The sequence below is a fragment of the Sporothrix brasiliensis genome, assembly GCF_000820605.1.
Source record: "Sporothrix brasiliensis 5110 chromosome Unknown Cont15, whole genome shotgun sequence".
NCBI classification, from domain to species: Eukaryota; Fungi; Ascomycota; class Sordariomycetes; order Ophiostomatales; family Ophiostomataceae; genus Sporothrix; species Sporothrix brasiliensis.
Window position 1 is genome coordinate 1,195,864 of NW_024467134.1, and position 20,744 is coordinate 1,216,607.

At 54.1% G+C, this 20,744-nt stretch overlaps 6 protein-coding genes across 6 annotated transcripts; 4 read left to right on the forward strand and 2 right to left on the reverse strand.

Annotated features, from left to right (window-relative positions):
* Positions 1–244: 244 nt before the first annotated feature.
* Positions 245–3,001, forward strand: SPBR_05605 (uncharacterized protein; the record flags this gene model as incomplete). The annotated part of the gene is made up of 1 exon (XM_040763868.1): positions 245–3,001. The coding sequence occupies one exon, from the start codon at positions 245–247 to the stop codon at positions 2,999–3,001; it is 2,757 nt and encodes a 918-aa protein (XP_040622133.1).
* A 165-nt stretch (positions 3,002–3,166) lies between these two features.
* Positions 3,167–8,064, reverse strand: SPBR_09194 (uncharacterized protein; the record flags this gene model as incomplete). Its single annotated transcript, XM_040767320.1, has 3 exons — positions 3,167–5,512; positions 5,576–7,892; positions 7,967–8,064. The coding sequence occupies 3 exons, from the start codon at positions 8,062–8,064 to the stop codon at positions 3,167–3,169; spliced, it is 4,761 nt and encodes a 1,586-aa protein (XP_040622134.1).
* Positions 8,065–9,075: 1,011 nt separating this feature from the next.
* Positions 9,076–9,877, forward strand: SPBR_06156 (mitochondrial import inner membrane translocase subunit tim23; the record flags this gene model as incomplete). The annotated part of the gene is made up of 2 exons (XM_040764418.1): positions 9,076–9,771; positions 9,827–9,877. 2 exons carry the CDS (start codon positions 9,076–9,078, stop codon positions 9,875–9,877), a joined length of 747 nt encoding a protein of 248 aa, XP_040622135.1.
* A 1,610-nt stretch (positions 9,878–11,487) lies between these two features.
* On the forward strand, positions 11,488–13,078 carry SPBR_05857 (uncharacterized protein; the record flags this gene model as incomplete). Its single annotated transcript, XM_040764120.1, has 2 exons — positions 11,488–12,285; positions 12,563–13,078. 2 exons carry the CDS (start codon positions 11,488–11,490, stop codon positions 13,076–13,078), a joined length of 1,314 nt encoding a protein of 437 aa, XP_040622136.1.
* Positions 13,079–15,120: 2,042 nt separating this feature from the next.
* Positions 15,121–16,013, forward strand: SPBR_09218 (uncharacterized protein; the record flags this gene model as incomplete). The annotated part of the gene is made up of 4 exons (XM_040767344.1): positions 15,121–15,375; positions 15,466–15,595; positions 15,660–15,823; positions 15,888–16,013. The coding sequence occupies 4 exons, from the start codon at positions 15,121–15,123 to the stop codon at positions 16,011–16,013; spliced, it is 675 nt and encodes a 224-aa protein (XP_040622137.1).
* Positions 16,014–18,215: 2,202 nt separating this feature from the next.
* SPBR_05931 (translation initiation factor 5) lies at positions 18,216–19,592 on the reverse strand (the record flags this gene model as incomplete). Its single annotated transcript, XM_040764194.1, has 2 exons — positions 18,216–18,521; positions 18,591–19,592. 2 exons carry the CDS (start codon positions 19,590–19,592, stop codon positions 18,216–18,218), a joined length of 1,308 nt encoding a protein of 435 aa, XP_040622138.1.
* Positions 19,593–20,744: the final 1,152 nt, after the last annotated feature.

Sequence of the window (20,744 nt, forward strand, 5' to 3'; positions counted from 1 at the left end):
ACAGCACTCGTTCGACCCGCCCGTTCCTGATCCGTTCCTGATTCAGCGCCCCTCGATTATTTTGCGGTCGCTGTTTAGCCGTTGAATAGCGACGTTGCGTCTCCTTGTCGGCATTCTCTTTTCGCTTCTCTTTTGTTTTCCTGCCTCCTTTCCCTTTCGGTTGTGTCGTCTGTTCGTTTCTCTCATCGTTTGCCCTTGTGGACGCCAGTGTCGCACCGTACTTTGGCCGCACTCACCTCACACTATGAGCATCAACGACAACCCGCTGGCGGCCCTTGGTCCTGTGTCCTGGGACAACCTCGACCAAGACGTGCTCGACCAATTTCTCTCCGACACTTTCGCCTGTGCCCAGATCCTGACCGACTCTATCCCGACGACCGCTTCTGTTTCAACCTCCTCGTCCAGTACTGGCAGACCGCGCTCCCAGACCGACGGCGCCGTCTCGTACGGCTTGCACTTGACGCCTGTCCCTCACCATGGCGCCGGCACAGCTACGCCCTCGACGGCGGCCGACGACATGAGTGCCGCCAAGGCCGAGAAGCTGCGGCAGGACCTGCGGCAGTCGTGGAAAGAGGTCAAGACGGGAGGGTCGAACCCACGCAACATCGTGGTGTACAAGATGAATGGCGGACGTGACGGATATGCGGGGAGCAGTTGGTTTGCACGGCGGAGTGTGCACCGAGTCGAGAAGGCGAAGCCTGCCGCGGCAACGGCAAAAGACAAGCAGGATCTGATAGGTCGCGACGTCGAGATTGGCTTGGACATGTTCCGGCGGGCGTTGCTGAAAGAGTTTGCGCTCCCCGAGACGGGCGACGCGGACGGACAGACGAGCGGATCGTCGACTGTCCGGACAATGATCACAAAGAAGCGGGTCGAGCATGTTGTTGTCAACGGCCAGGGCCATGATGCGCACGATGATGCACATGAGGCAGAAGAGGAGGCGGCCGCCACGAGGCCGGCCAAAACACACCACGGCCACGGCGACAAGTCTCCCGTCTCTCGCCAGCTTGATGTCTATCTCCTCGAAGCCGAGTTCCCCGGACCAACGACCGCACGCGACTTTGTCACCATGCTTCTGACCACCCAGGGTCCATGCCAGTCACCACCCACGCCGCCTTCTCCCACAACCTCCTCTTCCTCCCCTTCCCAAGACAACGGCCGGGGCCTGCGCCAGTTCATGGTTGTGTCCAAACCGTGCCAACACCCCGAAACACCGCAACGCCCCGGCTATGTGCGCGCCCAGTACGAGTCAGTCGAGGTCATTCGTGAAGTGCGCGTGCCGGTGGCGGAGTCGGCAGCACGGCGACTGGCGAGCAACTCGCGCAAGACGCGCTCGTCGATTGATCTCGGGCACGCCGACACGACCGACACCGACGCTTCGGATCTTGACTCTGACGGCCACGAAACCGCCATTGAGTGGCTCATGATCACCCGCAACAACCCGGGCGGCAATGTGCCGCGCTTCCTCGTCGACAGGAGCACGCCATCGAGCATCATTAGCGACGCGAATAAGTTCTTGGACTGGATGGTGGCGCAGCATGTCGAGGAGACTCTGAAAACAGAGTCAAAAGAGTCGAAAGAGTTAAAGACGTCAAAGAAGCTACAGGAGAAAGGCGTCGCTGCAGCAAAGTCGGTCCCAAAAACACCACTGCCAGCGGCCATCCTAGAAGAGGAGGACGAAGAGGTGCCTGCGCAAAGGGAAGCGCTCAACAAGGCGAGCGATATCGATCTTGCGGGGGACGACGCCACCTGCAACAACGGTGACCGCTCGAGCACGTCTCCGTCGATGACTATCTTGTCGCTCGAGAGCAGCGGAGGCGCAGCCTCGTCAACGAAGCTCTTTAATATGCTGTCTGGTGCTTTGGGTGGTGCTGGTACAGCTGTTGCATCCAAGTTGCCGAATCCCTTTGGCAGTGCCGCCCAGATATTGCACTCGTCCTATGAAAGCCAGCTCGACGTTGACGACGACGACAACGACGACGACAACGAAGACGAAATTGGTTTCTCGGAAGATAGTGATGACATGTATAGCGATATTGACCACGCGGACGATGTTATAGGCGAAGAGATCATGCCTAGCCGCCGTGGACAGTCGACGCACGAACTGACGACAAGGAGCACTGAAAGGCCCACGGCTGCAGTTTCAACAGACACTGCCTCGGCAGGTTCTGCTGCGTCCATTCAACCACCGCCCCCGACAACGGCTCTCGAAATGATGGCCCACGACCGCGCCCTGGCCCTGCGCCGCGAGAACCGGTCACTCACGGGATTGTCGACGGGCGGATCCAGTGTGATGGCCAGCGATATCGACAACGACACAGAGACGGGTAGCGCCGTGCCATCGTCCAAGAAAAGGAACAAGATCGAACAGCTTGCCGCCGCCAAAGCTGCGAAAGCTGCCAAGGCCGCCGATGCCGCCCGCAGGAAGCACGAAAAGGAGCTGCAGAAGCTGCAGGACCGCCAGCGCAAGGCCGAGCTCGACATTCTGAAGGCAAACAAAGGCAAGACGGGTCTGGATATCCGAGAAAAAGAAAAGGGTGACATCGACAACAGCGCTCAGAGCACCAAGAGTGCCGACAGCGCGACGAACGTCTCGGGTTCTGCGTCTGCCGCGGCCGCCCACTCCTCGTCCTCCTCCATCTCGGCCGATCCAGCCAACACCGAGCTCCAGAAGCTGCGCGAGAAACACGACCGTGCCGTCGCCCGTCAAGAGGCTCAGTACCGACGAGAAATGGAAAAGATCGAGAAGAAGCGTCAGCAGAACGCCGCAAAGGAGGCTGCGCGTCTGCGTAAGCAACAGGAGCGCGACGACAAGGCCGACACGGCGCGGCAGCTGACCCACGCGCGTGCTGAGCGGGACGTGGCCCGTAAAGAGGTTGAGATGCTGGCCGAGCGGGTGCGGCAGCTGGAGGCCCAGAACGAGCTGTTGGCGGCCGAGATGACCCAGGCGACGGGCAATGCCAAGTTGAATGCCAAAGTAGAGGATGCTGGAGAAGATTGAGAACTGTTGAGACCTGTTGAGAACTGTTGAGGACTGCGACAAGGTTAAGACAACATAGCGATTTTATAATGAAAACCTTTGCAAAATGCTCCAAAAAGAATAAAAGACATGATATTTTCTCTAACCCTTCGGATCCAAAACTCCAAAATATCTGATTCTGCGTCCTCACATCGCCGCCTTTTCCTTGGCCATGGCCAGGAGCAGGCCATGAACTTGGGCCTTCTCACCCGCCTCTTGGAAAGCCGTCAAAAGAGTCGACAGACGTTGCAGGTTGGTGTCTGTGGCCTCGGTTTGACGTGCAAGGACAGCCCGAGTGCCCAAGATCAACCGAGAACACACCGCAAACACGCCCGGCGCGGCCGTCCAGCCTAGCGGACCATCGTCGCCATCGGGACCTATCACGTGAGAGACAAGTGCCTCAAGACCGTTGACCAACCACCCAGTTAGACTGCCAATGCCGTCTCCCTCGGTGTTTCCGGCAATGACAGCAGCCCAACGCTCCGCCTCCCGCACCTCGTCCAAGTAGAGATTGTGCTCCTCGACAAGGAAAAGGGCGTCATCAAACTCGAGCGCCTCTTCCAACAAAGTCGCTGCAGATGGCCACAATGTGACTTCGAATGTACTATTGTGGCCCTCCATCCGCGCTGCAGCCTGTTTGACAACACCAACGGATGCGCCAAACCGGCTGGCCAGCCACAATGGCAACCGCCGTGCTGCCTCGCCCGGAATTAGCGGTGTTTCCAGGACCGCACCCGCCGCCTCGGCCGCCACGTCGCGGATTTCGTCGTCATCGTCATTGAGAGTGTCGTAGACGCAAGACACGAACAGCAGCAAGTCATTGTCGTTGGCCACCGTGGCAAACGGAGCAGCCGTGGCAAGTGCAAACGACAGAAGTGCCTCAGTCGCCGCCATGCGAGTGTCAAACGTCTGCGCTGGATCAATCGCAGCCTTGATCATGGCCACCCAAGCGGAGACGGAGAAGAGGCTGGTGCTGGGTCTGTCTTTCGCTCGGACTGACGCTGCAAGAATGGGTCCGCTGGCCCGCAGCACGGCCCACGACAGCGCGGGGTTGATGGCACCTTGGCTGGTAGCCGACCACACATGTGCAAGGCTGTCGATGGCGGGAAGTAGGTTGTCGTTGCCACGACCGTCGCCAAACAAAAGGTAGTCCATAACCTCAGCTAGGTTGAGGAGGGCAACTGCTCGCACCTCGGGCGCCGCAGCAACCTCGAGAGCAACACGGACATACACCGTTGCCAGCCACGATGCAGTGTCCGGGGTTTGCTTGGCAGCGCTGAACCAAGACGCCTGCACGGTCTCGAGCAGACGTGTGGCATTGTCGGGATCTGAGACAGCGACGCTCGCAGCGAGGTTCTCAAGCATGTGACGGTCGTCAAGCTCCACAGCAGTATAGTTGACTTGGAGGATGGTCTGTGCTTTGAGAAGTGCCGACGGGACGGCTACATCGTCCCCGGGCGCGGCGACCGTTTTGGAGATGGCCTCACCAATGCTGACATTGAGCTGTAGAGCAAGACTGGCAATCGTATTGCGTGCTTCGAGATAGGCCGCCCTCACCTCCGGACATGTCGTAAACCGACCGTTCGCGGCTGCCAGAGTATCAAGAACCGACAAAAGTGGCCGTAGGCTGTCCGTGACGGAAGCACCAGAGATGCCAGCTACCCGAACCAAAATAAATCGCACTGCGAGGAGCGAGCCGTGCCAGCGGTTGACAGAGGTCATGGCCGATTTGTCGAGGAGAAGTTGTTGGACACCAGCAGCCCAATTGTCGTTGTTTACCAGGAACGAGCACACAGTACGAGCTGCCATCTCACGGACATGCCACAAGTGGCTACCGAGGTAATGAACAACCGCCTCGTACAGCTCGGCGCGGTGTGTTTCGGGCGGCCCTGCACGGCGGATGATATCCAGGGCCGGGAACACAGACTCGGCAGCCGCCTGTTGCGACTCGATCTGCAGATGGCCGCTGCTGGACGACACTACCTCATCTGACAAAGCCTTGTCTGTCCGAAGTAGACTCAAAAGGACTCCGGGCAACGTCGGGTACTTATTATAGGAAATGCGGATCGTCCGGCCGTCCCAGCCGGACTCAAGTGACGCCTTGGATTCGCCTGTGCCAAACAGGCAGTCAATCAAACTACGCAGCAGTAACAGGCCGCTGTTGCGGATCGCCCACACGTCCGACCGCAAACTGTTGGCCGCTAATTGAAGACACTCAGGCAGCAATCGCTCCGCACGTTTGCTAAGAAGAGAACTGCGGAACACATCGCGGAGGCAGTTGAAGGCGTGCACCTGTGGCAGTCGCGAGCCGTCGGCCGCGCGCTCGGCAGAGTTGGCCGGCTGTTGGGCAATGCTGCATGCCGTACGGATGGCGGCGTCGAAAAAAGCCGGCTGCGACGTGCTCGATGAGGCCAAAATGCCCGAGAAGAGGGCGGGAATGCCGGCGGATCGCCGCGTCGTCGAGACTTGAGTTCGAATGCAATTCAGCGTGCCCTGAAATGTTAGCAATATACTTTCAAAACTGTCATGTGTGTTTAAGTAGGCGAGACCACCCACCTTGTACCATGTTGCCACTAAGGTGGCGTCTTCTGCTGTACCGGGCACTGTCACGGATGGGTCTTGTGCCAGCTGACAGCACATGGTGAAAGTCTGCGCGACCGTTGTCAGCGCACCCCGGTGACGCAGTGTCGACAGCTGCTCAAAGGCCAGGTTACCAATGCGTTCAAACACGGCCCGGCCCGGCGTCAGTGTTCCCTTGACACGACTGAAGCGGATGTGTGACACAATGGCCCGCATCGTGTTGCTTGACTCGTTGATGGACCGGAAGCTAAAACTCAGCAGGTCCTTGGAGTCGAGATTGGAAACACCTTGGTCTTCCAAGTCGTCGGGAATGTGTCCCTCGGGTGAGTCGTCGCACAGGACGTGCTTCACGACATGCCACACGCGCTCACAGCTCTTCACAATCCGCGCCTGGACCTCAACGAGCGCCGCCAAGTCAGCATCCGAGTACTTGGCCTTGGCCAAGACGGCCCAGATGAACTTGATTGACGCAAACTCGCCGTGTACAGGTCCCCTGATGGCAGCAGAGGCCAGGTCCGTCTCAGCCCGCTTAATCTTGGTCTCCAGGACGTCGAGTACTCGAGACAAGATGGCCTTTTGCGCCTCCAGGTCGTTAAAAGCCCAGCTGCACATCAGGCCCTGGCAGCGCGCAGCGCCATCCGCGTGATCCTGACGTGCAGTTTGGGATGCACGGTGATCAGCGCGCCGGCTGAAGTTGGCAAGAACGTCCCGAAGAGAGCCCTTCTCGGCGGCCACAAGTTCTGGCGGTGCCAGCACAAGCAGAGACGTGGCCGCCTCGCGCACATCGTCAAAAGGATCCATAATCAAGTCTAGGACACAACGCACCCATGCATTGTCCTCAAACAGTCGCCACACCAGTGCCATGTCTAGTGCATCCGACACGCCACCCGACACATCTCGCCGTTGCCGCAGTAGCCATGTTGTAGCCTTGAGTGATGTAAAGTGGCGTTGGTAGGATGCTGTCGGAGCCAGCTCGGCACGGAGGAACGTCAGGTACCATGTCAAGAAGGCCTCGTGCTCGGTGAGAGTCTTCTGGATAGTGGCATCATCGATCTTGACTGCCTCCATCTTCTTGAGGCTCGACTTGCTTTGGCCGCTCGGGTCGCCCTCACCACCACGCCCCCAACGCTGCATCGTGGCGATGGCACTCTTTAACCGCACAGCCATGTCACGCGTGTGTGCCAGCAGCTCGTACCGGAACTTTGCGTCCGACTCGGCGTGGTACGTTGGCAGATACCGTTGCAGCAGGCCAAATGCTGTGGTGGAGTAGGGTTTCGTCGTGGACTGAGACGAGACGAGCAGAGAGAGTGCCAGCGAGCGCACGTCTGTCGGAGCTCGTGCCAGCACACCGTCCAGGACTGACTCGTTGAGCACAATGACACCGCCTTTTGCAGCCTTTCCCGTCAAGTTCAAGCCCGGGTCGTCGACGAGGCCCGTCTTTTTGCCGACTTCAAGAGCGGCAAGCTGAAGGACCGCACCGACCGTGTCATTGTTCTCCTTCTCGGTTGCAGTGGACGCTTCGTTTTTGTTGAGAATCTCGAGAAGCTGTAGTGACCGTGCACGGTCGGTTTTGAAAAATGGAATGAAAAAGTACAGCTTGACATCCTCCAAAATGGTGGGGTGCACTTCCAAGCTGTTGCGCAACCATTGCAGCCACATCTCGACGGAAAATTCGGGGAACAGTGCGCTGCCGCCGTCCTCTTGAAATGTCGCTGTTGTCTGCAGGTACGCAAAGACGGCCACGAGAAACTTGCCGGCCACAGGGCAAACATAGTGCAGCGTCATCCACGCGAACATGTCTGCAACAAGCCGCCGCCAGATGTCAAGGCTCGGCTCCGTGGGAATGTCGTCATCATCACCCACCTCGCGGCCGTACACCTTCGCCACCTCTTCGTAATCATACACGCCCTTGCCCAGCAGGTAATGCAGCGATCCGATCGACGACTTGACGAGCGGCCGGGTCGACTTGCGGCCGACAATGGTCACGAGCGTCTGCAGGATTTCATTTCGCAGAGTCGTCCGTGCTGCTTCGTCTGGGTTCTGCAGGATCAGCAGAGCCACCAAGTCAAGTACGAGCTTGAGCGAGCGGTGCTGGTCCTTCTCGTTCCATTCAATGTAGAAATGGAACAGCCGCAGCGCCGTAGCGGACCTGAACGCCCATTCTGTGACGGCAGCCGGTGCCCGTGTTGCACAATGCTGGACAAATCCGCATAGCTTGGCACAGGCATTAACGGACGAGACGCGAGATTTGGCCGCGTTCGCCAGGAGTTGTACAAACAGAGCTTCTGCCAGTCTGTTTGGCGGTTATATGTCAGCAGATACACAGACACACGATATGAGAATATCTCGTTTGACTTTATGTCTTACTCTTGGGACTGTGCTTCAGGCTGTTGTTCCAGCCATGAAAACAACGTGTTTGCATTGGCAGAGGGCTCGTCGATATCGGGAAGATGTGGGCTTTCCATCTTGAGGAGATGTGTCAGGGGTAATGTGAATAGAGGAAAGTGCCCTGATATGAGGCCGACGAGAGGGAAAGAACGAAGGGTAGTCCCCAACTGGGGACGACAAAAGGATCGAAATCTGCTCAGTCGCTGCGTGTCATACTGTCTTGAGAAATTCAAAGGCGGCGAATGAGCGGACTTGTTTTGGTTAAATATATGTACATAATTTTGAAATTTGTCTATTTTTCACAGCTTATTGTGTCTTCTGTTGTCGTCGTTCGGTGGCCCACAGTTGGGCGACGTTTGACTTTTTTCGGCTCCTCGTTTACAAGCATTCGAGATATGCATGTAGACCGTTTGGTGATGACGGTGAAATTAAACACCAAGAATGGCCACAACCATGTTACAAATTTTTTAATTTTGGGGACCCTACGCCTCAGGAACTTAATATAACTTGAAACAGCCCTGGATGATTTTCACCTACCAACTTCATCAGGATACAGGGACATGAATCGTGCTCGCAGCCCAGTCACGTGCCACCAACGACAAGGCTGCGCTACCACCTGAGTCTCCACTTTTACCGAAGAAGCGCGAAGAAAGAGCGACGGGTGGAAAAACGCACGGTCCAGCCGAGGAGACAAGGAATTTTCTGGCGGCCGGCTGTCATTTTTCGCTTTATTTTTTAATAATTTTTTTTGGCTCCAATTGCCCTTCAAAGAGTACACAGGTCGCAAACAAATTTGCACTCACATTTTCGCGAGAACGACCGCCTGAGCGACAACCTGCGCACACACTCTCTCCACGCACCTCCGACAATTGCTAGACCGACGACGTTTGCCTTCCATTCTTTCGGCCACCTTTTCTTTTTGACTCTTCCGATTGTCTTCCTTTCGCGCTGCCCAGATACGACTGCATCGACCGACGAAACCCCTCCCCCGCAACATCGCGAGATCTTCTTTTCTTTTCTGCTGCCTCTCTCGCCTCACGCCCCAACCCCCCTTGCACAGTCACACGCAGTTACAAACACACTTCGCCATGTCGATCTGGGGTGCCTTGACAGGACGCAAGTCCTCGTCCACCTCTGAGCCGAACCACGCCGATTCCAGGTCCTCTTCCTCTTCCTCGTCAATCCCCGCACACGCCGTCTACGACTCACCTTCACCAGCAGGCGCACCATCAGGAGGCAATGCCGCACTGGCAACCCTCGGCGGTGGCGGTGCCGACTCGTTCCTGCAGAGCTCCACGTTCGCCGACCCGACGCAGCTGCACCCGCTCGCCGGCCTCAACAAGGAGACGCTCGAGTACATCTCTATGGAGGACTCGACCCTGTCGGACCTTCCCGGCTCGCAGTCCGTGCTGCCCTCGCGCGGCTTCACAGACGACCTGTGCTACGGCACAGGCATTACGTATCTGACGGCTTTGTCGCTCGGTGGTGCCTGGGGCCTCCAAGAAGGCCTGCGGCGGTCTGCCGGCCAGCCACCCAAACTGCGGCTGAACTCGGTGCTCAACGCCGTGACACGGCGGGGTCCGTTCCTGGGCAACTCGGCGGGTGTTGTGGCCATCTGCTACAACTGCATCAACTCGTACATTGGCTACCTGCGCGGCCGCCACGATGCCTTCAACTCGGTGCTGGCCGGCGGCCTCAGCGGTATGCTCTTCAAGAGCACGCGCGGTGTGCGGCCGATGATGATCTCGGGCGGTATTGTTGCGTCCGTGGCAGCAGCCTGGACGGTAAGTCGGCCCTGAACTTCCTCGTATCGGCCAAGACATCCTCTAACAAAAGCAGGTTACCCGTCGCACATTCTTCCCGATCCCCGAGCCTCACTCCGCACACTAGGCGAATCACCAAGGGACGACCGGCTGCCACCGGGAACGTTCGAGGCCCACCGGGAACGCCTTGAACGTTCCCGTTAACAGTGCTGTCGACCCGTTTTGTGACCACCAGCCATATATGCATTCGGCCTTCGTCGTCGGTTGACTGTCGCCCCATCCAAGGACGACAATTTATGTTTTGAAACGAATCTCGGTAGTAATATCATCTACATCCAGAACGGCGGGCGCGGGAAAGGAGTGAATGAATGTGAACATTGGAATTTGGGAGGGAAAACGCATATCTTTTACAGCGAGCAAAAGGTCAAGGGTGGGTTGGTTGTCATTCTGGGTTACAAATATCTCTACTCTTGGCATTTTCTTTCTTTCCTTTTTTTTTCGGTCTCCTCGCTCCACCCCCATTTGTTTTTCTCTTGTATATTACTAGACAGTGCTTGCCGTTTTTCATCTTTCCCTCCCTTTTTACTGTACGTCATACGGCTTGCTAACCTCCCGCTTTCTTCTCACTCCTCCTCGGTTCTCTTCTCCACCATTCGCCTTCCCTTTTTCCTATATATAGACGTCACCCAGGTGGGTGCATGCACATGGCGTGTGTGGCAGGCGTTTCTAGGATGACAATTTAAAAATTTAAAGAGCACATATTCACGGATACGATGCCGTCATGGAGAGAGCAGGCGTGGTAGCCTTGCGTTGCTGGTTAGGTTGTATGAGCAACTTGTTGGCCGTTATGGGCCTCCTAGCCGTGCCTTCCTGTCTCGTCTCGAGCTGCCTTCGTCTACCATTTCGTCACTTTCCACTCCATTTCTACGCAGCACCTCAACTATCATTAAACTCCCGTCTTCATTACTTTATTCTCTTGCTTTTTTACCCTTCACTCTTCACTCTTTACATCTATATCAGCGACAATGTGCTGGCCCTTTTCCGACGTTTACCTCGAGGAAGATCCCGACGAGCACTACCGAATGCGCCGTACCGGCATGTACCAGTACGATTGGAACGGCCAACAGTGGATGCTGAAGCAGACTTCGACCATTGTGAGTTTGCGGTTCTTTGCATCTTCTGTAATGATTTATGTTCCTTCTCTATTTTGTTACTTCTTCAGCTATAGCTTTCTTTTCGGTTGTTTCTTTCTACCTTTTGTCCCTTTTGCGCTCTGCAATCTACCGTTCGTTTTCAAGCTGTGTATCTCCCCATGCGCCGCTAAAGCCGGCTGTGACATCCTCACAGTCCCATCGCCAGGCCGTCGACGACAGCTGTCAATGGAGAGGATTTTGTCAATAGTCCTCTGGACTTGTGCATGACTTTTTTGCCAGTCATGGGGAGAACTGCGTGTTCCTGCCTTCCCCGCTTCTGTCAACGATGTTGACGGTCGTTCCTTCCTTTTTTGTATTCAATCCTGCTCGTGCCTTCTCAATATGATTTTCAACCCTCATATCTGGCCACCTTGCCGCATCAAAAGAGGTCATGTGCCTGGTTTCGGCCATGGAAAAAATCTCTGCTCTCTACCTCCCGGGTTTCTGTATCACGTCCTTCTCAGAGCGTCATTCACTTTCGGGCACGAGTCCCTTTCTTTTCACATCCCCCCTCCCTTTCCAATTATCCTCCCGCCATACCAAAATGTCTTCATCACCGCCTGGGTCACCGACGCCAAGACGATACAAATCTCGAAGCCACCGCGTGTCGTTTGACATGGGCCTCACAAACCCCTCAAAAGTCCCTGGTTTCTTCACCCAACTTGCCGCTGCCACAGCGAACACGCTCCCCGTTCAGCAGAAGTCCACTGCGTCATCTCGCCACAGCCATCATCTCGGGGGCCACAGCGGCGGCCACAGACACGGTGCGTCGCATATGGATCGCCGTGCCCGCGTGGACGACGTGGACGACGAGGACGACGACGCCAATTACCGTGCCCGCAGTAGCAGAGCTCGTGCTGCGACTGCATCGTCGTCATCAGGTTCTGCCGCAGCTACGGGCATGCCTCTTGGTGGCCCAGTCCTCGATCCATCTCTCCAAACGACCACAGCGTCGGCAGCGGCGGGCTTCCCCGAGAACGCCCCTGCTGGTGTTGGAGGTGCCCCTGGCTTCAACGGCATGAACCCGGCGGCTGGAGCGAATCACATCTTCACCCATCTCAACAATGGTCTCCCTCAGCAGCCTTACAATATTCAAGCTTTCCCAACCTTACTCCCGTCAACGAACATGGCAGTCCCAGGCTACCCCTTTGGAGTTGGCACCACGCACGCTGTGAACGGTGTCGACCCGACGGCCGTCACTGGACTCAGCTTCCTGCCCGCCGTCCCTGATGCTACCAATGGTCCCATGATCCATACTTACGTCCCTCGCCATGATGGACCTGGCCAGAACATTGTCTATATACAGCAGCCAAATGGCCAACAGCAGGCTATGTACACCACTGTCAGTGCATCATCACCTTTCCCGCCTTCTTCGTCGACTTCGTACTCGCCGGCAGTTCCCTCTTGTTCTACATCCTGCCTCCAATACTATTCCCAGTTACAATATTATTTTGCAAGTGCTTCATTGTCTTTCATCTGGTACTCGTCTGGTTCTGGGCATGGGTCTCCTTTCTTTTGTCTCTTTTTGTCGTTGCATATTTTTGCGTTCATTTTTGTTTCCTTTTTTTAAAGGAAAAACCTTTATCCATATCCACGCTGACCATTCTTTCTACGTCTAGGCAAATGGTGTTCCCATTCAGATTGCTACGACGACCGCGCCCATAATGGCCTATCCGCAAACCGGTATGGGCCAACCCATGTACGTCCAGCAGCAGCCCGGCATGGCCTACGCTGTGGGTGCTGGCGGCATCGGTGGCATCGGTGGCAGCGGTACGCCCGTGGTCATGATGTCCGGCGGCGTCCCAGGAGGTAATTACATTGTTGGTGGTGGTGGAGGCGGCCTTGGCAGCGGTGGTGGGTTCGGTGGTGTCGGGGGCGTCCACCCCGAGCCCGCCATGGGCATCGGCCAGACCCCCAATGAAGTGCTCCAGGAACAACTTGAGTTTGCCTATGCCAACAATCTCTACGAACCTCAGGATTTTAAACCCGCCGACGACGACAAGTCGCGGTTCTACTGGCTGCGCGAGCTCGATGGCAACTGGACCCAGCGCAGCCGCGCGACCATCGACCATCTCGGCTGCCGCTGGTACATTACCGATGGCGGCGTCTTCTACGCCGTCCGGCTTCCCGATTAAAGGGACGATGGGAGAAATACCTCAGCGGTGTTTCTGTCGTCCAGGATGTTTTAGAGTTTTTCTAAACTTTTTTCTGTGCAGATCGACATATAGGTCGAGTGGATTTGATTTCTAATTTTTCTTCCTCTTCTTTCATTTCTCATCGTATATCGGACAAGGCATGGACAGTACAGCACGCGACGGAAACGGAAGCTATAACGATGACATGGACCACAAGATACTCTGAATGGGCGAGGCGATGAGGAGTTCTTGTTGCTATATGGATGCTGTGGTATATGCAAAGGGTCATTGCGCAGGTGGCCAGGGCCAGATGAAGTAGTGGAAGAGGGGATAACGGGAATCTGTTTGTTTACTTTCTTTTATTATTTTGGTCAAATACTGCTTACATATCTCCCGCTGATTTCTTTTGCATCGCTACTGTGCCAATCCCAGCAAGTAAACTATTAATTCGTACAAGGCTCCGTTTTGATGTTGAATCACATATGCGGGTCCACTTATTTGTCGCACCCTGTGCATGCAGGATGCCGCGTTTATGCAAGGCTGTGGTATGACGCCAATAGACTTCCAACAAAATCATGAGAGATAATAGAGACAAATGGAGGCAATAAAACTTCATTCATAATGATCGGCTACATCTTTGAGCATCGAGTCAACAACTTCGTTTGCCTAGACTCGAGATGTGCAACATTGTTTTCTCAAATTCCACAAGTAGGAAACAACGCGACGAAATACATGAAAATAAATGTGTTTTATTCTATTCTATTTTGTTTTTCGAACAGAATGTGGGAGACAAGAAAAAATAAAAAAAGTCACAAGTCGCAGCTCCGAAACATACCTACGCATACATGATCTTAGGCTCCATTAGTAGAAAATTGCTTGCGTTCGCCACAGTGACCATTCACTAACAACGTATTTGTGTCCCAGTGCATCGCAGCAGAAAAATGGGCATCACCAAATCACCGGCAAGACACAGTATCGTCCCTAATGATCTTGCTGCCCCATCTTGTGCAACCACCACGTCACTGCTCTTGCCCTTAAATTACCGTATCGGTCAAAGCAGCTTTGTATACAATAGAGCAAGAGCTCTCTGGAGGCAGGAACAATAGCAAAAGAGCAAACGAGAGGCATCGACGGGGCTCCTTCCCTCTGCAGTCAAGGACGTCCCTCGCTCCTTCCTCAACTTCTTCGAGGAGGCCCGAAATCCTGGTCTGCCAGGAGAGCCCTTCCAAATTATAAAATCCCCTCTGCTCCTCCTTCTCCTTCTTTACTTCTTTTCTTTTTAATTCAGCCTCGCAACACATCCCAACTTTTTACATGTTTTGTGTTTCGCCTTCTTCGAAAGCTTGACTAAGCATCAGACCCCGAAAGATACACAGATATAGACATCTTGTTTAGTCCTGATCTCTCAATCAGGATTATCCAACTCCAAAACTTCGACAGACCCATCGGGCAGTCACTGGTTGGTTCCCTTTTTCTTTGACATCCTTGGTCGTCGCCCTGGAAGCCCTCCCCCATTCCAAGTCCCTACAAAGGCTTCAGAAAAAGAGACTTGCGAAACGACAAGCCGACGGAGAAGCAAGAGAAAGCAACAGAGCAAGAAAGAAAGAAAGAAACCAAGACAACACAGCCTGAAAGGCGAAAGAAAAACAAGAGCAGCGCGAGAGGCAAAATCGTCGTTTCGCAAATTGGCCGTCATTCCTTCCTTCCCTTCACATCTTCCCATCGAGCGTTCTTGTATTCTTTGCCTTCCCAGATCCGCAAATCACCATGTTTCCATGCCATTACTTGGTAGCGCCGAGGCAGCTTCCAGGCTGCAAGACTCCAAGTCGCCTGCTATTCCTTCCTTTGCCGCCCCTGTCACTTCACGGAACCGACTTCTTCGTCGTGACCTCCCCGTATCCCCTTTGCCCTTTCCTCTCGATGGCTGACTTTGGCGCCTGCGTTGTCTTTTTGCAGTTCATTTCCAGATTTTGTTATTTATTTGCACGTTTTATCCCATTATTGTACAGCAACTTGGCTCTGTGGAACAGGAACTGGCCACAATGGCAGACCGTCACCATCAGAACGGGAAATGGGTTGGCGAGCGCCCTCATTCTTTTGCAGAGTGGGCCGCGGGCCGAAACCTGAAGACGAAGAATCAGAAGAAGAAGAAGAAGCAGTCAGTCACTGTTGAGACTTCGGCTGCCGAACTTGCTTTTACCATTCTACGCCAGAGTGGTCCCGGACCAGTCCAGCCTGCCCTTATGCCTGCCGAGACTAGCACTCAGAAGGGACAGAACACAGTTGTAGACCAAAAGGTAAGTGGCCGTGGTTTCTTGAAATACGTACACATCGACCACCTTAGCCAAGAATCCCGGGAATTATACTGACAACATGTTTGCCTTTAGCCCAATGTGCAGAGTAGCCGGGCTGCACCCGTCGAAAGCTCTCATAGTCAGGCCATTCCAGCCAAGCCCACCCCAGCACAAAATGAGAATGCGGAACAGAACATGCGCCATGGAGTTCAGTCAAACGGTTGTAAGTCGATCGTTGATTCCACCCGAAAATAAACCTAACTGGAATTCTAACCGAACATTTTAAGCTTTCCAAGTCGAGATCTCCGTACGGTCGCATCCGTCTCGTGAAAACACGGGCTCAGTCCCTGGGCATGAGTCGAAACGAACATCCAATCCAGACTCCGACAACTACGAGTCCACCGACGAGTACGAACGCCACAACTGTCAGAAAGAGCGGAACCGCCGCAACGTAAGTCGACAGAGACCTGAAGTTAGCCAATTTATTCAAGATTTTGACCACTAATTCCATTTAGATGCACTACTGTCGGCACAAGTGCCATTGTGATCGTCTGCCCGACCACCCAAAACCGAATCAGATGCAGGCTGTTCCAAGTACTGGCCCCGCGACTATTGCCGGCTACGAGCATATAAATCCGTAGTACGTCCAGACTATGCCAATGGCCTCGTTTCAGTCGCACGCAACCCAGCATGATAGGTTGTATTTCGATTATCACTCTCTCGGAGCGTATCGTGTCCCTTTCTATTACCCAGTCGGGAACACGGGCGCATTCCCATCAGCCCAGCATGGAGATGTCCGTTCTGATATCCCCTCGTCGTCTTATACCAATGGTTGGGATAGTCACCCCCGCCCCATCCAGTCGCCTGAGCCTTCGGTGAGACCCCGTGAACCGTTCCCCAGAAGTGTGCAGGCCCCATTCAACAATGGTCCTCCCCGACACTGCCGTTGCCCACTCCCATCTGATGCTGTCCCGCTGAGATCGGCAATGAGAGGCGGCCGGGACTCCATGGTGAGCCAAGCGGCGCAGCGCAACATCGACCTTCCGCCTGATATGCCCGCTATCTCGACAATGGAAGACACCACTATTGACGATCGCAGCATGATCGATCCTACTTATCTACCATTCCCTCCTGGATTTCATTACCCTGACAGCTTCTGGAAGTCTGAAACCAAAGACACTCAGAACACCTCCCACCGCCATTTGCCTTTTGAGCCTGGGTTTACCTCGACCCCGGAATTTTGGAGAGCGGAACAGAGTGATCTGAACGAAGCAAGTGGGATAGACAGGAATTTCCGCCCTACTACGTCCGACCACCGCAGTGCCAAGAAAGGTAAGGTATCATGGCCACGGTTTTGTGATTACTTTTCTGTTTTCTTCTACTTAGGATATGAGCTAATGGTTCCTGCAGTGAGAAAGCCCGAATTCTGCATTCCAGGCGCGTGGACTGAGGGCCCGGAGACATCGTCTATGCAGTCCGACTGTACCAACCAACACGCCAGCCACGATTGTCCCAATAACTGGGCCGATATATCCGTGACTTACAGCTATGCTCCGCTTCCGGATGTTCCTGACCCCCTCATGGGTCGACGGGCTCCTTCGCATATGTCCTGGTAGAACCCAGGAGTCTTTTGGCATCAGGGACTCGACATCAGCAGGTGACATTTAGAAGCTGTTTTCGAACTCGTCTTTCTTGTTTGTCTTTTTGCTGAAGTTTCCTTATTTTCCAATGTCTCAATTTGTCATTTTGACTTTTTGTCTTGTATTTTTTATATTGTTTCTTGATTTTTCTGTCTTGCTCTTTTCTTTTCTACATTACTGTATCTGTCAAACTATTGTCTTCCATCCGCTTTCCTACAGCTAGTTGTTTTATTTCTTGTTGTTACAAGATCCTTCTTGATGGATTAGGGACATGAGAGAGAGTTTTGGAGGAGGACGCCAGTGAGGCATGCCGGTGACGCACGCCGGCGAAGAAAGTATGGAACGGAAGAAAAATCCGGCAAGGAAAAGCCGCTCACAACGATTGGGTTACTTTTGGGTGGAGAGAGATCTGCCATCACGACAAGATGATGTACACACTTGTTGGACCGCCGTGTCTGACCTTTTAGTCATTATCCTGTCAATCCCTTTCTCTTTATTTATGCCCGGTGGATGTTATTGTTAATTCTCATGATTATACTTTTAAGTCTAAACTAGTTTATCTCCTCAAAGCATATATTGGGCAAAGCGTAGCATCGTGAAACATTGAAACAGATTACTACCAAACAGAACCATACCCGGTGACCTCGACTAAGTGGGTAAGAAGAAAAAGCGAATGCGAAAAATCTTAGGTCCTGATTGTCATGGTCTTACAAAGAAAATGAAATTTAAACTTTCCTTTGTCCATTTTGTTTGCTTTTCCATATTGCGGGAAGCAGAGCACAATAAAATAATCCGGTTGACATAATACAAAAAGTACAAATCAAGTATGCGGAGGAGGTTTTTTTTGTTTGCTAGGAACCAAAAAGGAGACAAGTTGTGACACAAGCAACAGCACAAAACCCACTGCCGTGAACACGAGGGGAAAGCCTCGTGCGCCAGAAGGATGTATAAAGCAGATGCGATTAAACCATAGTACATTTCCATTGTCCATTTTCGTTTTGTAAATAATCCATGCCGCCATCATGTTTCCATACTGTCATGCATGCAATTATTTTTTTCCCTTTTTTCTTTTGTTTCATGACAATTGTTATTTTCCACAAGCATCGTTCAATTTTGGGGGAGATTGTTTTGCTTCCAGAGCTACCCAGTCTTCGAATATCAAGACGTATGACGGGAGGGGATGAATGAGTGGGGGCGACAATTTTACTCGTCATCCTCCTCGTCCTCCTCCTCTTCGTCGGAATCTTCCTCCTCGGCCTCGGCCAGCCAAGTCAGGAAAGGCTCGGCAGCCTTGCGGACCTTCTTGGACACGGACAGGTCTGTGTACTTGCGGCTGGCCTTGGTGCCCCACTTGTTGACGACCTCCTCAGAGATGAGGTCGGCGTTGTAGTAGAGGTGCAGGATCTTGACCACCTTGTCCACCATGTCCGGGTGGTCCTTGATCAGGAGACCAATGAGGCGCTCGGTACCACCCAGCAGGGCCTTTTCGTGGCGCTCAGAGGTGACGATCTGGATTACTGTCAGTTACGAAGTTTATGAGGCAGGGAGCAAAAGATACCAGTGGAGTGTAGAATTTACCTTCTTCAGCATGCCGGCACGCTTGGGAATCTGGGCCAGGATGTTCTCGTTGAAGAGAGTCTGGACCAGGACCAGAACAGTGCGGTGCTTGGACTCGATGCCCAGGTCGCGGGCCTTGAGGTAGATGTCGACGTCATCGACCTTGTCGATGCTGCCCTTCTCCTCGGCCTGCTGATGGATCCACTCGCCGAGCTGGTCGTAGATGGTGTTGCCACCGCCCTCGCCGTCCTCGTCGTCGTCGTCGCCGCCGTTAAGCATCATTTTCTGCTTGAAGTCGTCGGGCAGGGCCTTGGCACGCGCCTTAATGGCCTCCTCAGTCATGTCGACGTTCCACTCGACGTTCTTGGGTTCCACGGACTCGGTGGCGTTGACAACCGCAGGCGAGGCAGTCGCCTCGTCGTCGGTGCCGGCCGGGATGCCGTTGTTGTCCTTGTCGCCGCTGTCCTTGCCGGAGCCCGAGTTGTCTTCGCCGCTGCCGGCAGCGTCGCCGTTCTCCTTGCCCGCCGTCCCGTTCTGCTTGGCCTTGCGGGCGGCCTTGCGCTCGGCCTTGTCCTTCTTGCCCTTCTTCGGAGCATTCTTGATAATGTAGCCACTCAGCTTGAGACGCAGGTCGACATCGGAGCGCTGGCCGCAGGCCTTGCAATCGAGCGTGATGTGGCCGTCCTTGATCTGGACCACGGTTTCGGGATTCTGGCACTTCTTGCAGAGCACAAACTTGGTGATGAAGCCGTCGAGGTAGTCCTGGAGCTTGGCGGCCTCGTGGGCGCCGTTGATGATCCAGCGGTCGTCAGGCGGGTCAATGTTGGTCTGGGCGCCGAGCTCAAAGCCAAAGTACTTGATAAGGTAGGCGCCCGGGCGGGCCAGCTGCTGGGCGACCTGGCTCAGGTTCGGCACGACGGTCTTGATACCGTTGCCCTTGCCCTCGATCTTGGTCTGGATACGCTCCATCTTGTAGCGATAGAAGACGTCCGTGACATCACGGCGAACGTTGATGAGACTCATGATGGCGGTTTGTTGCGTGTTGTTATGCAAAGAATGCAGAAAAAGAAGTGCGAGTGAATGGAAGGACGGACGGGGTCGCAAAGAATGACGATGGCGTGGTTGGGCTTGTCGTTTTAAGGAGAAGCGTGGGCTGCAGAATGCATAGGGGCACGAAAAAGAATGAATGAAGCCGGAGGACAGGGTCGTCAGAACCGTACCGAGCGTTGCATGAACATAAGGGAAAACTGAAGGTCGTTTCTAAGAGACGGAGGCATGAACGCGAAAAAAAATACGTGCTAGTCGAGAAGACGAGATTCAACCGTGGGGGCCTTGACTGGTGCTACAAGGTTTTCGCGGTATGCGAAAGGACTGCAGCCAAATAGGAGGTGAGTGAGGAGACTCGGAGATCTTGTCGTGCTGATACATAAACAAGACTTGTGTCCTGTATCTGGTTTATGTGTGTTCGGGAAAGGGATGAGAAAGTCGGTTGTGGGAAGAGAAAAAAGGGCCGTTGGAACGCTCAAATCTTTGTCGTTTTCTTTGTCGAGAGGGACAACCAAAGCGCCAAAGCCAAGAGAATTGGTGGTCGTCGACGGGTAATCAAAGACGAGATGCTACCAAGACGTTGCAATCGGAGTCGAGAGAATCGAGCAGCGTACAAAAGGAGCCGAACAGAGTGCGTCGTTGGAGTAGGAAAGGAGGCGAAAAGGCTGACAAAAGACAGATCGCGATGTTTTCGAGTGTGGAGATGGAAAAGAGCCGCGCACGTCACAGGCGGGGGCGTAAGATGCAGAAAGTTTGTCGTGCAGCGAGAGCCGGATTGCACGGAAAGCTGAATACGGGATGGTTGTGTGTGCGAGTCGTTGCTGTTGAGCAAAAAAAAAGAGTCAGAGGTTGAGAGGGCGGGTTTATGAGAGAGGAAGAGATTTTGCGGAGTGGGAATAAAGGAGACGATGGCGATGGCACTTTGTATTTCAACCGTACTGCTGGAGTTTGGTATGGTTCGGTTGTCAGATTTGGCAGGCACTTGAGAAAAAAAAAAAGATTTAGCCCCTCGCCTAACCGCCCTGAGTGGCTCTTTCCTCTTGCCTCTTTCGCCGCTACGGGGTTTTAATTGCAGAGAGGGGCAAAATCTGGATTTAGTCGGCCTTAAGAGTCACGTGCAGCGGCTCC